This window comes from Seriola lalandi, unplaced genomic scaffold, assembly GCF_002814215.2.
Source record: "Seriola lalandi dorsalis isolate HSWRI2012SDOR001 ecotype SW California unplaced genomic scaffold, Sedor1 jcf7180002054976, whole genome shotgun sequence".
Lineage (NCBI taxonomy): Eukaryota > Metazoa > Chordata > Actinopteri > Carangiformes > Carangidae > Seriola > Seriola lalandi.
In genome coordinates, this window is record NW_019525526.1 from 1,179,346 (window position 1) to 1,193,088 (window position 13,743).

Here is a 13,743-nt window from a genome sequence, read left to right on the forward strand (position 1 = left end):
CTTCTCCCGGTTGCGCATTTCCGTTACCATAACGTCACTTCTGGATGTCAATATGCGGCTTGGTGCGGCGCTGGGAAACAGAACCACTGGAAAGATGTAAACCAAGTAACCAGCAAATACCAGCCTCAACGAAGACACTAAACCAAACCTCCGGGGAAACCTTACCTTTAGGCGGAGAGGCGGAAACCACAGCAGCGGGGCAGCTCGCCGGGTCTCTTGTCTCCGAAGCAGCGGAGCGTCTGTCTGAAAGCAGCCATCTTTTGTGAGAGAATGTACGGGGCGACGCGGCGGGCCTGCTCGGGCTCTGGCCGGGGCCGGAGCCTGCTGATGCTGTCGACCGCGCTCCTGCTCTCGGTCGTCGGGCTGCTCTCCGGGCTGCCCGGCGTCACCGAGGCGAAGGAATGCGACAAGCCGTGTATGAACGGCCAGTGCAACACCGCTACGGGCAACTGTGTGTGCTTCCCCGGCTGGGTTGGGGACCAATGCCAGCACTGCGGAGGGCGATTCAGGTACGGTGAACACACGGGCAGAATAAAGCGGCTTCTCTTTAATTTTTTTTATTTTATCACTGAGATAGGTTGTGTGTGACGCCTACGTGTGCTTTGCATTGTGCCAAATCTGTACCAACTCAGAGGCCAGGTAGCATGCGAGGAGGCGCCCGAGCGGTGCACACCTGAGGCAGATACCGGGTCTACTACTACTACTATTGCCACCGCCGTCACCACAAGGGCACAGCTGTCCTGGTTCAGATGCAGTGCATGTTTGTAAAGATGCTGAATAGTGCAAGTATGTGATCTGAATGATTATCCAAAAGGCTTACAGTTGGGGCCTCAGTACTTCATAATCTCCACCGTGTCACCATCTTATCATTCCCTTACCCAAATGTGCACATCAGTACTGCTCCATTGTTATACTTGACTATAATTATTCACAGTAGGGCTGTAACTAAGGATGGTTTTTCTTTATTTATACTCTGGCACTTCCTTTTTTTTCTTCATCAAATGATTTGATGATAAAAACGGTGCAAGAAAAGAGGAAGGAAAGAGTTCCCACTGCATTTTCCCAGAGGCCAAGAAAGTAAAAATAAATGACGTAAAAACCACTTTTGAGAAGCTGCAACCAGAGATTTTTTTTTTGTCTTTTCTCACTAAATAATCATCAAAATATTTATTTATTTATTTATTTTTTGTATCAGCTGAGTAACTAATTAATCAGCTAATCAGTTTGGTATTTATCCACAGTTCAACCACTCAGATCCCAGCCAGGATGTTTATTTCTAATTGCCAGAACACATGATGATGTCTGTGGTTGTGTTTGTGAGGAGGATGAGTTGGCAGCGTCCCCCATCAGCAACCAGGTGGTCTCAGCAGGGGGTGTTGATGAAGGTGCAGTCCAAACTGGCTGTTTTTTTGTTGTTGTTGTTGTTGTTGTTGTTGTTGTTGTTGTTCTGTAGGACTGTTCTGTGCTGTCTGGCCTCACAGGACTGTTTTTGAAATACTGTGTCATGCTAGTTGTGAAGCGAAGGGTTTGGTAGCAGAAAGCTGTTACTCACTAACTGGACAGCAGCAGCTCAGGGTCAAAGTATGGAGAAAAAAAAAAAAAAGTTTGTGTGTGTGCTCATGTTGAAAGCGGCCTGTTTTCACAGCTGAGCCATGTAGGTGAGTGGAGGTGGGGGGGGGGGAGGCGATCACCTGATAAGACCAATAACACATCCGCCTTCACTCGCCCCGTCCCTGACCACATCTGTGTTTGCTCTCCGTGTCGACTCACCCTAATTTAAACAAAGGGATGGGTGACACTACAAACTGTGTGATGGCGAATTAAAAAAAAAAGAAAAGTGTTGAACGTCAATACGAATATTCGGACAGTCGGTGCCGCACATCGTTTCTTCTCCGAGCCCATTAAGAGTGTCACTTCTCATTTGCTTGAGTTTATATTCCGCTCTGATGTTCTGGTGGAGAAAATTGCCCTCCATTGCCTGATGACACTTCATTTAGACAAAATCAATGATGATGACACTATTGGCCGGATTTTATAGGCTTGTGCTCCTCTGCAGATCCTGCCAAGATAACACACACAACAACAACTTTGTCCCAAATTCATTTTACCTGTATTAAGTCTCAATTTGAGCTCATGTAGTAATGTTACACTTCTACTTTTCCTTTCCTTTTTTTTTTGCTTGTTGGCGAGCTGATCTTGTTCCAGCTGTGTGATGAGCTAGCATGTCTGTGCAGCTCAAACGTGTCCATCAGGGTGTGCCCAGTAGACAGGCCTTTTTTGTAGAAGATCCAGGGTGTTTTGTCCTTCTTTTTCTTCTTCTTCTTCTTAATTTTTAAATTCGATACCGGGTGTCGTGCTCTCTCAGCCCGGTGCCATCCTCATCCTGCCTGAGTCGGGCCTGTGGCGTTTATACATCCTCAGAAATCAGTCGTGGTCAGGAAAAGGGAAGCTGGGACTACTTTGCACATTAGCACACGCTGATTGCTGAGCGTATCTGAAAGGCTGCTGAGCTTCTAATGTTTCAGATTGGCAGGGCTGAGTGCTCCGTGGATGAAATGGCTCGTCTTGGTTGTGGCGAAAAAGAAAAACCGGGAGGCCGTTGCTCTCAAGCGTCGATTGTAGCAGTCTATCTCTGTGGGAAATCATTGCTGGCCACCAGCTGCATCCTGGGTAACGTGGAGGCTCAGTTGTTAGCATGAAAGTCTTGGGGTCAAGTGGAGTGGAGCTTAAAGGCTTCTTTACCTAATTATTTTTCTGATTAGTTGTCAGAAAATAAGGACAAATGCATTTCACAAGTTCCCAGGAGTGGAGTGAAGATTTAAAACACTTGTGAACCTGAAGGGATTTGGTTTTATAACCGTGTGAGACGAGAAAATCCTCACATTAGAAAATAGTTCTTACAAATGGCTTTTCTTTTTTTTTTTCTTTTACAAATAATTTATTAAAAAATAATTGTTGGCAGGTTGATCCTAGCTTTGTGTGTGTGTGTGTGTGTGTGTGTGTGTGTGTCTTTTCTGTCCTTTATACTTCTGTAAATTGAACATTAGTCTGCTTGGATTGTCAGTCGGACAAAGAAAACATCACCTTGGCCTGTGGAAAAGGAAAATCACCTTTTTTTTTGTTCATATTGTTTTGACATTTTGTAATATTAACAATTAATCACTGATTTAAAAAGAGAAAAAATGGACCAATGAATTGATAATGAAAGTACTTGCAGCTATGGAACTATATTTTAAGCACATGCACATTGAGTATTAGTTAGACTTTTATAGCAGTTACTAGTTACTTGGCTCTTTTTAAATGTCCGAACACAGAAAGGGGGGGCTTGTTATTTTTATCGCAGATGGAGATGTTCCTAATAACTCATTTCCATGTCGATTTAAATGTGAAAATACCTTTGGACAAGGTCAACGTCCTCAAGCCTGAGCTGAATGTGCTCATTTATTCTGACATACAACCATATTTTCATCCTCTGGACCAGAATACTGCCAGCATCCATTAGCACAGTTAGCTGTTGCATCTTAGACTCAACAGCTCACAGTGTTGTACATGAATAAAATGTAGGCGGCGTAACGAGGGGTCATCTTCACGTAGTGCTGTGTGTGTGTGTGTGTGTGTGTGTGTGTGTGTGTGTGTGTGTGTATAAAAGGGGGCTGTCTCCTCTTCCACACTCCTTTTTTTAAAACCCAGCATTTAATTGTCTGTTTCTATTTTAGCCGTGGTGAGGTGGATGGGTTCGCGCCCCCCCCCCCCGTCAGTGCTGTCAGAGAGGTGGTGGTGCAGGTTGTCTGCTGGAGGAGTGATAGTCTGACCCTGAACTTCACTAATAACACAGCAGGACTCGCAGTGTAATGTTTATCAGCTCGAACGTCTGTGTCTGCAGTGCACGGCGTTGTATCAGCGATGCTGTGGCTACCTCACCCCGCCAGGCTAATTATCGTTAAATGGAATGGTAAACTTGCTGCTCTGTGATCCCAGATTTGCCGGGAATCAGTGTTGTGTTGTTTTGTTAGCCCGGTCAAAGGGCTGATAGTTTTCCAGGGGGAGCCTGTGGTCTGAGGCCGTGTTTAGCATACAGACAATGCTGCCATACAAGGCTGGCTGAGTTCTGGTAAAAGCAGCTTTCTGTGGCAGGGTCGTGCCAAGATGGAGTCCCGACTCGCCATGAGGGCCAAAATCAACATGAAGGAGGGGGCGACAAAAACACGTTTTGTTGTTGCTCTATGGAGGAAAAAAAACCCAAAAACTTGAGATCTTCTTTTTGATCTGAGGGTACTTTGAACTTGTGTAGTGTGTAACTATTTCCCATGAGTCTCAGCGTGTAGATCTCATTAGGGCTGGGCACAATATTAATGAGTGTTTTCCTGCTGTGTGTAATGAATATCATCATCACATGTTAAAATGATTAAAGTGATGTTCGTCATTTACATCAGACAAAACGCTGTATCTTCACAAAACCAAAACCGTATTGTCTCTGTTTCTAAAGGGCCAGTTCACCCAAACTTCAAACAAACAAACAAACAAACAAAAAGCAGATTTTGCTTCCGGCCTCCAGTGATGTCCAGCCTCGCAGATAGCTCTGGGTTTATCTGCCAGCGTCTGAGAGCTGTCCGTCTTTGAGATTCCTCCTTCGTCCCAATTTTATCGGAGCCTTGTTTGTGTGTTTTTACAGAATTGAAAAATGACATTTAGAAGACGAACACAGTTTGTCTGTTGCTGCGGACAATGCAGAGACCTCATTGTGAACTTTTTTACTGTTTATAGAGAGAGAGAGCTTGAAGGTGAATGGTTTAATGCAATCTTTTGTCTTTGGAGGTTGTTTGGAGGCATTTTATTTTCTTAGAGAGCTGAGAGTGGGAGAGATGAAGAATTACATGTAACAGGTTTCAAACCAGGGATGCTGCAGCTTTTGGTCTTGTGTGTTAAACTCCCTGCTACACAGTTTAATGTAATTCCTCCATGTTTAGTCAAAACCTGAGCACAGGAAAAAAAAAACAAAAAGCTACCTGTATGGACAGATATCACTACAGGTAAACGAGACCTGCGTTTCCTCCGGTCCCTGTATCGTGTGCAACACCTTCCTGTTAACGGTCCAGTTTTCTCCGGATATGTCCGTCTGGGGAAAACTGCTCCTGCTGCTGTAAAACCAGAGCTGCTGAACTGCACAGTCTGCTGGGTTGTATTGTTGAAGCTCAGGAAACCCAACAACCGTAAAAGTGGCATTTATAAAAAAAAATTTCTGAAAAACAAATATTGTCTGGTTTACTTTATCTTGTAGCCTGTAACTGTTGATGTTGGTGAGTGTTGCCATGAGGCTGAACAGTATCTGATACTCACTCTCCCTCTGATCAGATAATTTCTACAAAAGCCGACTTTATGCTTCTTGGCACAAAGAGTCTCTAAGACATGCGACTGAATTTTTTTATTGGTATGAGATGGAGCGTTCGCTGAGATGAATTTGTTTCGTTTTTTATTTATTTTTATGAGGAGCCAGTTTTCTTTTTGCAGTGGGACGGAGGTGGTGAACAAACGCCTTGTTCCCGCCACTTAAAGCCAACGTAAGCCTCTTGACTCCCCCCGATTTCTAATGCAATTAATGTGCAACTCTGTGCCAGCTAATGAAGTGTCCTGCTCGTGTTTAATGACACATGCAGAATGTTTGCATCTATATTTTGAAGCGTCTGGATCAGGTTGTGAAATAAACATCATCATCAGAGCAGTGTAAACTTTTCCCATCATGCCCGTCCACTGAGTCAGACAACCTGTCATCACGGTTGGTTTAAAACAAAAACAACTCAACAACTCTTTTATCCCTGTAGACCTAAATGAGTTTCCTGACCTTATATTGCACATTACCAGCAATGTATTGTGGGTAACATTTTGGTCTTGCAACATCAGACATTTTCACACTGGGGTTTATTAGTCATCAGTTCTGCAGAAAAGATGACTAGGGCTCTCTGTTCTCATCTCTGCAACTAATCATTATTGTCATTTATCAATGAATCCATTGATTATGTTCCAAGTTCCCAGAGTCTAAGGTCACTTTTCCAAATTGTTTGTTTTGTCCCACATAAAGTTAAAATTTGGAGATTGTCCATTAACAAGGGAAGAGCAGCTGATCCTCACATCTGCTGGATAAATGATGAATTCATAATTAAAGAATTATAATCAAATCAATCAATATCTTGAGTCCAGACCAGAGGGTAAATTCTTGACCCACAGAAATTACTCATTAAATCCTAAACAAGAACACACGCGCAGACGCACGCTGGTGCGTTTGTCCTGGTCTGACATTAACATGGTTTTGGTCTTTTTACAGTTTCAGTTTCACAGCTCTCTGCTTTGTTGTCGTCTGTTCAGCGTATTAGTCCGTATCCATCCCCCGGGCGCTGTCTGGGACCTGTTTGAAGGCTGACCTCGCTTTACTAAAGGTCCCACTGAGCGAGAGCTGCCTGCCTGCCCTCTGCAGAGACTAATGGTCCCCACAGCGTTACCACTGATTTCTTCTTTTTGTTTTGTTTTTCAGCTTACTGATGCAGAGGCACAGAAATTTGTTCCATCCCCTTTTCCTCAGGTGCCGGGAGACGAGGTGGATTTGCTTACAGCTGTACAGAAAAAGCTCTTGAAATGAAAATGGCAGTGAGCTACCTGAGGAGTCTTGTAAGGTGGCATCAGTAAACTGTACTCGCCCCGTCTGTCACGCTCAATATTAAAGGACAGAATGTAGTTTTTTTGCAGCTGAGGTGAATCGCACAGGTTCTCAGCCTGAAAAAAGTTTGTACATAAAATCCCTGATCTCGGTGCAGCCGTAACTCACGCAAGAGACACACTGAGGTGGGAAAGCACAGCAACTGGCAAGATGGCCACTGCTAATAATTTATGAAATATTTATTGACTGACTTATAGCTTCATGAGCGTATTTTGGCTGCATCGCCTTTCTTGATTTGTTGCCTGCAGGCGACGTTGCGTCTCGACTCTCCTCCACGGCGGCTGCTGAGTTACTTTTTATCATTTAATCTCAATATATCTCTCGAATGTGTCGGCACGGCAACATTAACAAGAGAGGATGGCATGTTTATTGTTGATTACAGCATCTGGTGGATCTTCACCCCCCAGGATACCTGTATTCATCGTGCTAAATATCATGCATCACGCTGGGTAATATGCTATAAAAACAAATGACTGTATTCCCAGCAAATTATTTTAATATCGAGATACATTTCTTTTATGCTGGTTGCTGCAAAATCATGTGAAACTATCACATTACTGAGCTGCATAGGGAGACAAACAATAAAGGTGTAATTTTCCCCCCAGAATATTCCATAACTGATTTAAAATTTCATCTCAGCAGCTTTTTGCACGTCTACCCAGACAGTCTGCGGGGTGGGGGGTGGCATTTACATTCAGTCTGAGCATGCTCTTTTACCCTCCAGCCTCTGCCACTGAGCAGCACCGCCGTCGCCTCTGAATGAGGCATGGTGTTTGCTCTGCTCTCGTGCTGCTGTTGCTGCTCCACCACGTTCCCGTTCGCAGACCGCTTGGCTCTGCCGCTGGGATTCTGTTTTGCATGAGAAGGAGCGGCTGTTGAACATCATTGCGATTGTGAGGGTCAATGCAGCTCTAATAACGGGGAGTACAAGCAGCTGCTGGCTTATTCTTTATCTGGTGGTATTTTTTGAGGGCTTCTGTTGAATGTGACAGTTGTTGTTTTCAAAAGCGTTGTGGGACATACTCGCAGACATTTGTGCTGCAGTGCTACACAGGGGTCAAAGGACCGTAATGTTGTGTCAGATCATTTGCTTTACAGCACCATTGACCCTTGAAGGGACACACCCTATGTTTACAGATTTATTGACCAACTTTGAAGGCGCTATATTCAAGTTTGTGCCATCGCTACATAAGCTAACGTTAGCATTAACGGCTGTTTACTTACCAGTCTGGAAGAAACGTTAGTTCGGCAGCAAAGCGATGCCACTTTTAACTTGCTTGCTTCTATTTCTAACATATTTTTTCTACTGAAGATAGCATGCTAACCAGCTAGCCCTGTCTCGTCTGACTGCTTTCCGATAGCGAGTCACTGTAGCGTCCGTTCTGCCCAGACGCAGCGCTGATCAGAGGTCATATTCTAACCTCTCGTCCTGTAAACGCAGCGATGGCGGAAACAAACTGAAGAAAACGTTGCTTTCCAATAATTTTCTCTGATGTAAAAATAAACTAGTTTCAAAAGCAGGCATTTCTCAAATTTTAAACAGTCCTTGCTTGCCAAATGATCAGTAGATTAGAATTGATAATGAATCATGGAAATCTTTGTAAAATGGTTTGTGATTAGTTAACGGACACTGGGTTGTTTTGTCTTGTTTTGCAAGAGCTTTGGTTCAGTTCAGTTGCCACTTTGGTCCCGATATGTTTCAGCTACAGATTTCGTCCCTTAAAATTCCCCCTGGATGCTTCATCATAATAAAAAACCCTGAGGGGAGCAGTTAATAAGATTTTTTTACTGCCTTATGGTTGTAAATGACCATAATATATCTGCCAGGGGCATGATATGTCAATAGACTGTGCTTTGACTTTTGCTTTGCATAAAAATTCACTTTATGGCCTAAACTGTGTCCAAAAAAAGGAAAAAAGCAGAACTGAACATTTCTGTTGGCTCTTTGTTCAAAGCAACTTCTGCATCTCAACCGTCTGTGCTGGTAGATGATTTGTTGTGCTGATTACAGGCCGCCTTCAGCTCTGTGGCAGTCACTCGTTATTACTGTTGTTGATCCTTGATCATTGCAAAAGACGAGTCCGGCCTCCAGAACCAAAGTTGTCGCACATGTGGCCTTTTTCTGAGCGAGTGGAGAGAGATTAAAATTTCTTGTGGTCACATTTGTGCAAGTCCATGATGATCAGTCGGCTGACTCGGGCACTGCGTTTGACCATTGCGGCTGAAAGTGGGACTTTGTCATCTCCACTGGCTCTGTCGGCCTCTCCCCGCCTGCACTTTCATCATCAGTGCATGTGTGCATGCTGAGCGAGCCTGGTGGAGAGGGAGGGGCAAACGAGAGGTCCCAACACAACAACCACTGATGACGAGGCTGCAGGTGCAGGTGAGGAGGGACCATGGCTAACACAGAGCCAGGAAGAATAGCTGCTGCAATCCAAAAGCTAATGGGGATCTTATAACAGTAACCGTGGTAACAGTACGAGGGGGACTGCTATGCTGAAATAGTGTGGGATCATGGGAGGAGTTGTCTTCACCGCCATTGCTGTCAGCTTCTCCCGGTTCGGATTCCTTCAGAGTCGGTCTTGAATAAATGATAAAGCGGTTTCACATTTGACTTCAGTGTTTCACCAACGCCGCTGGACGGACACAGGACGTCAGGGAAGGGCTGCGAGCCCAGATCGCAGCTAACCTTTGTTTCTATTGCTTCTTTAATAAATGGTTAAAATACAAAGTAGAAAAGGACCTGAAGGTGAGAAATAGGTTTTGTGCAGGCTGAGGGTATGAGGGGTCGAGGTCGGGTTGAGGGAGCGTGTCCGGAGGAGAGAAAGGACCACGAGGACAACCGGAGCCCAGAAGAAAGCGCCGCATCTGGCCCTTCAGTGTCTGAGGACCAGCTCCATCTGTTTGTCACCGTGCTGAAAGTGACAAAATGTCATGCCATCCAGGGTCGGAGCCAGGAGGAGCGGGTGAGCCAGACCTCACTGGGCGTCACAGCTGCAGAGGGTGTTAATCCAGACGTGAAATACGTCGAGAGAGTCTGCTAAAAGCCGCCATTAAGGACCTGCAGAAAAAGCTTCATCAAATACAGTCATTTTTAGACATTTTAATGTGGAAAAGTTAGAAGAAACACAACCCTGCAGGTACCCAGACACCGGGGCCCCCCCACCCCCACCTCTTTTCAGTGGTTTGATGGCGCATCGCTCCATGGAGGAGAGTGAAATGGTCATCAAGTTCAAAACGGCCCGTAAAGAGGAACCTCTGTTCACAGTGCGACCAAGTCATGTGCTCGTGTTGGTAGCACCAGTGCTACCGGTGGAAAAGTTTAGTCTGGAGCCCTCACTAAATCAAATTACTAAATGTTAAATTACCGAAATTACCGAATGCATGATAAATTTGAAACACGATGTGGTATTTAATGTGACGCAACAAGATCTAATCTAATCAGTAAAAGTCACACCCGGATCTGTCAGTGTTTCCTCTAATTTTATGCAGCAGGGAACAGTTTTACTTCTGGTTGCAGATCTGTTCCTGTGTTTTTGTCCCTACATAACTCTTTATGGTCACATTACAGATGACGTGCAGGAAGTTGTGGTTTCGTTAAGCCGTGTTTTAGGATGTCTGTTTGATATCTTCTGACCCTATAGGTAGCAACATACATGAAGTGCTCTCCCTGGGGTCTGTTTACACATAAAGTGGGTGAACGTGCAATTTAAATGTTCTTTAAGTACCAACGCTAACAAAAACCATAAATTGCAGCATAGTATGTGACTGTATTTGAATCGTTTCTCTGGTTAGTCGGAGGGATATTTGTGTAATAGCAGCAGTAGTGGTAGAGTATGCTCAGTACATGCAGCAGTGTGAGTTCTGGTTCAGGGGGGCGGTGGCCTGTCGGGTTCAGCCTCTCGCCCTCTGAGAGAGAGCTCTGTTTGTCTGCTAGCTGGGAGAGCTGAGAGTCCCAGCAGGCCCTTGGTGTATTAGCAACTGAGAGATCTGTAATTACAGCGTTAGCGTGCTCGTTAGCCGGCCGCTGAGACCTGCCACATGAAAAGAGCTGCGTGTATCCACTCTCTCAAAACACTTTTAAGTGCAAACAGTGAGCCAGCGTCGCTCAGCCAGGCTCGGTGTGAGGTTTGTCAGTGAGCAGGAGTGGTTCGCTCTGCCCGGCTTCATTTGCTGATATACTCGCTGTGTGATAAACACGTCCCTCCACAAGTTGCAGAGATAGCACAAGAGCATAGTTGCAATATAGTGTCATATGTTTGGCCCGTAAAGTTGTTGTTAACTTAACAACACCCTCGGCCTTGGACGTTGAGCCTCCCAGCCCACACAGCTGGGGCTGTTGGCCTGCACCTCGGCAGCTCTGGGAGCAGTCTGAAGTTTTCAATAACACAAAGTCCCGTCCCACTTGTTGCCTAGATGCAAATAAAAACGTAGCTGTTCGATTCACAACAAGGGATCTCGCCCTGAAACAACTTCTGAAATGCTGTGTGGCATTGAAGCATGAAAGACTGTTTCTGATGTGGAATGATTTGACTTAAAAAAAAACCCAAAAAACCCAAAAAAACACATCCATGTAAGAGTCGAGACAAATCACTACTTTGTCAAAAATATCTGCCGCTCGAGCTTTTATCTGTGTCTTGGTGAAAGCTTTTCTGTTGTTGTTTTCATCAGCAGGCAGAGATCTTTAACTTCGACTCCTGCATGGGAGGAGTGTCTCCTCTGCAGCTTTTCTCCCTAGACTTTTGCTGAGAGACTGTTTTGGAACAAGACTGTGACTGGGTGTGTTAGCAGAGTCATTGCACCCTGAGACCTACATCAGTAATGATACAATCTCTGACCGCCTGTAAGTGTCCCCTGTGAGATCCAGCTCCTCTCTGCTGCTGTGTCATCAGGCTGGAATTGATCAGGCAATAACAGAGGCCGGACGCTGTACTTTACTGGTGTTTGTGGCCCGCCTGTACAGTCGACTCCAGATAATAATTTGCTGTAGGGTTTAATCATTCCCAGGCCTTTTTAGCCGTCCTGTTGGTCACCTGCACAACCACAGAACCGCATGTGCTGAGGTGAAGTGGCAGGAGTCCGTGTTTACCTGCGCTCTCTCCGCTCCGCTGACCGGCTCTTGTGCAACAGCGTCGTGTGTGTAATCATTTCTGATTTCTGTGGCTGTGCGCTGCAGAAGATTCTCAGAAATTATAACTGCAAGCTGAATGTTTTTAATCTGTATTTCAAAGCTCTAGATAACGACATGAAACGGATATCCGTGTAGAAAAGTTCACTGAACAGACGTTTTTAAAGCAACGCTCCGGTGCTGGAGCCTTTTGACCGAGAATATTTACAGTAAATCACGATTAAAAGCTGCTGTTAATGATGATTTTTATTATGAGGTTTATCGACAACACTCCAACATCTGCAACAATAGTACAATATAGTGCTTATAGACTGTCTGTGATAAAACAATTAAGTGCTTGACCCTCATTGTCCCACAATTCAACGACCTCATCAAGATGGTGACAGACATTCATCAGAGAAATGTCACATAAACAAGTGATGACATCTGTTTGAAAGCCCACAAAGTAAAAAAAGGGAATGAACATAAAATACACAGGTAGCTAAATGTAGTTTAAAATATCCATCATCATTATTATTATTATCATTGATGTTTTTTATTTTTCTGAATAAATGTTAAGTCTGTAAAAAGGTCTAAATGTCCGTCACAGCTTTGCAGCTTTGTGAGAGGCCGGAGTCACGTGACACAGAGAAACAGTCGATACTAATATTTGTGAAACTGAAACCTTCGTGAATGTGGCTGATTCATTTTCTTTATCAATACAAATCATTTCTGGACTAAATGTGTTTATCGGTTTATTATTGTGTCGTATAACAAAACGTAACACTATGCAGCTGCTCTGTGAAGCTAACATGCACACAGTGCTAATGCTAACATGCTCGTGCCATGTAGCTATAATTATAGTTTTGCAGGTATTGGACTGACACAATGATGCTGCTACAGTACATGTGATGGGAATATGTAAAGCCAATATAAATAGATGAAATAAATTCATACAGAAGTGATTATTGTACCTTTTTTTAAAAAAAAGTTATTTCAGTCAACAGTTTGATCAAAAACCGTCTCTCTGTTACAGCGATGACTTCTGTACAGATCCATTCGGCGTCCTGCTCCTGTTTTTCTCCTGCTTTTTAATGTGGCACTTGCACATTGCACCCAGACTCGAGGAGTAGACGACACAGTTTCCATGGTTTCAACTCGTTTAGAATAATAATCGTGACATCTTCATTTGTAACCTTGAATCTCTCCTCCTCTCCACTTTGGTTTCTTTCAGGCTGACGGGGCCCTCCGGGTATCTGACCGACGGACCGGGAAACTACAAGTACAAGACCAAGTGCACATGGCTCATCGAGGGACAGTAAGTGCAGTGCAAACCCAGCACCAAGGGGGTAAAACACCAGATCAGGGCAGGACTTTTCAACAATTATGCTATTATTGAGGTGGTTAAACATCTCAGCTGCTAAAAGCATGGACTCTTATCAGTAGCCAGAACAAAGGCTGAAGACACACTACATGAAACCCATCCTCTCTTTTTCAGTTTCACACATTAAATCAGCTTCTGCCACTAAGAGGAAGGAAGGATTCCTTAAAACCTTCAGACAGATGAGCGATGGACTGTGAAAAACCGAGGCTGCAACTCAATATTGTAAATATATATTTCAAAGCTGCCCATAATGATGATTATATACACAGTCTACACTGCAGTCCTTCACTGGGATCCGTCCAGCGCCAGGGACACACACCAGTATCCAGGAGGGTGATGGATGAAAATGAATGGCAAAGTAACTGTGAGAAATTCAATACTCCTTCTGTATTGTTTAAGTCAGCATAAGCGCACCACGGAGTATCGACTCACTGCGATGATTCTTAATTCTCCCGGCCGCCAGCTCCTCCAAAACCCAACGCCGTTTTGATTATATTTACATTTTCAGGGCGTTTGGCCAGCGCTCACTCAGGCGGGGCGGGG

General features: G+C 44.4%; 1 protein-coding gene across 1 annotated transcript in view; it reads left to right on the forward strand.

Moving 5' to 3' along the window:
- The first annotated feature begins 44 nt into the window (after positions 1 to 44).
- Positions 45 to 13,743, forward strand: part of atrn (attractin) — a 121,571-nt gene continuing 107,872 nt past the window's right edge. The window contains exons 1-2 of the mRNA XM_087171111.1: positions 45 to 509; positions 13,051 to 13,134. Coding sequence (XP_087027237.1) covers positions 271 to 509; positions 13,051 to 13,134 — 323 coding nt within the window. The 5' untranslated portion in view covers positions 45 to 270. The remainder of the gene's footprint in view (positions 510 to 13,050; positions 13,135 to 13,743) is intronic.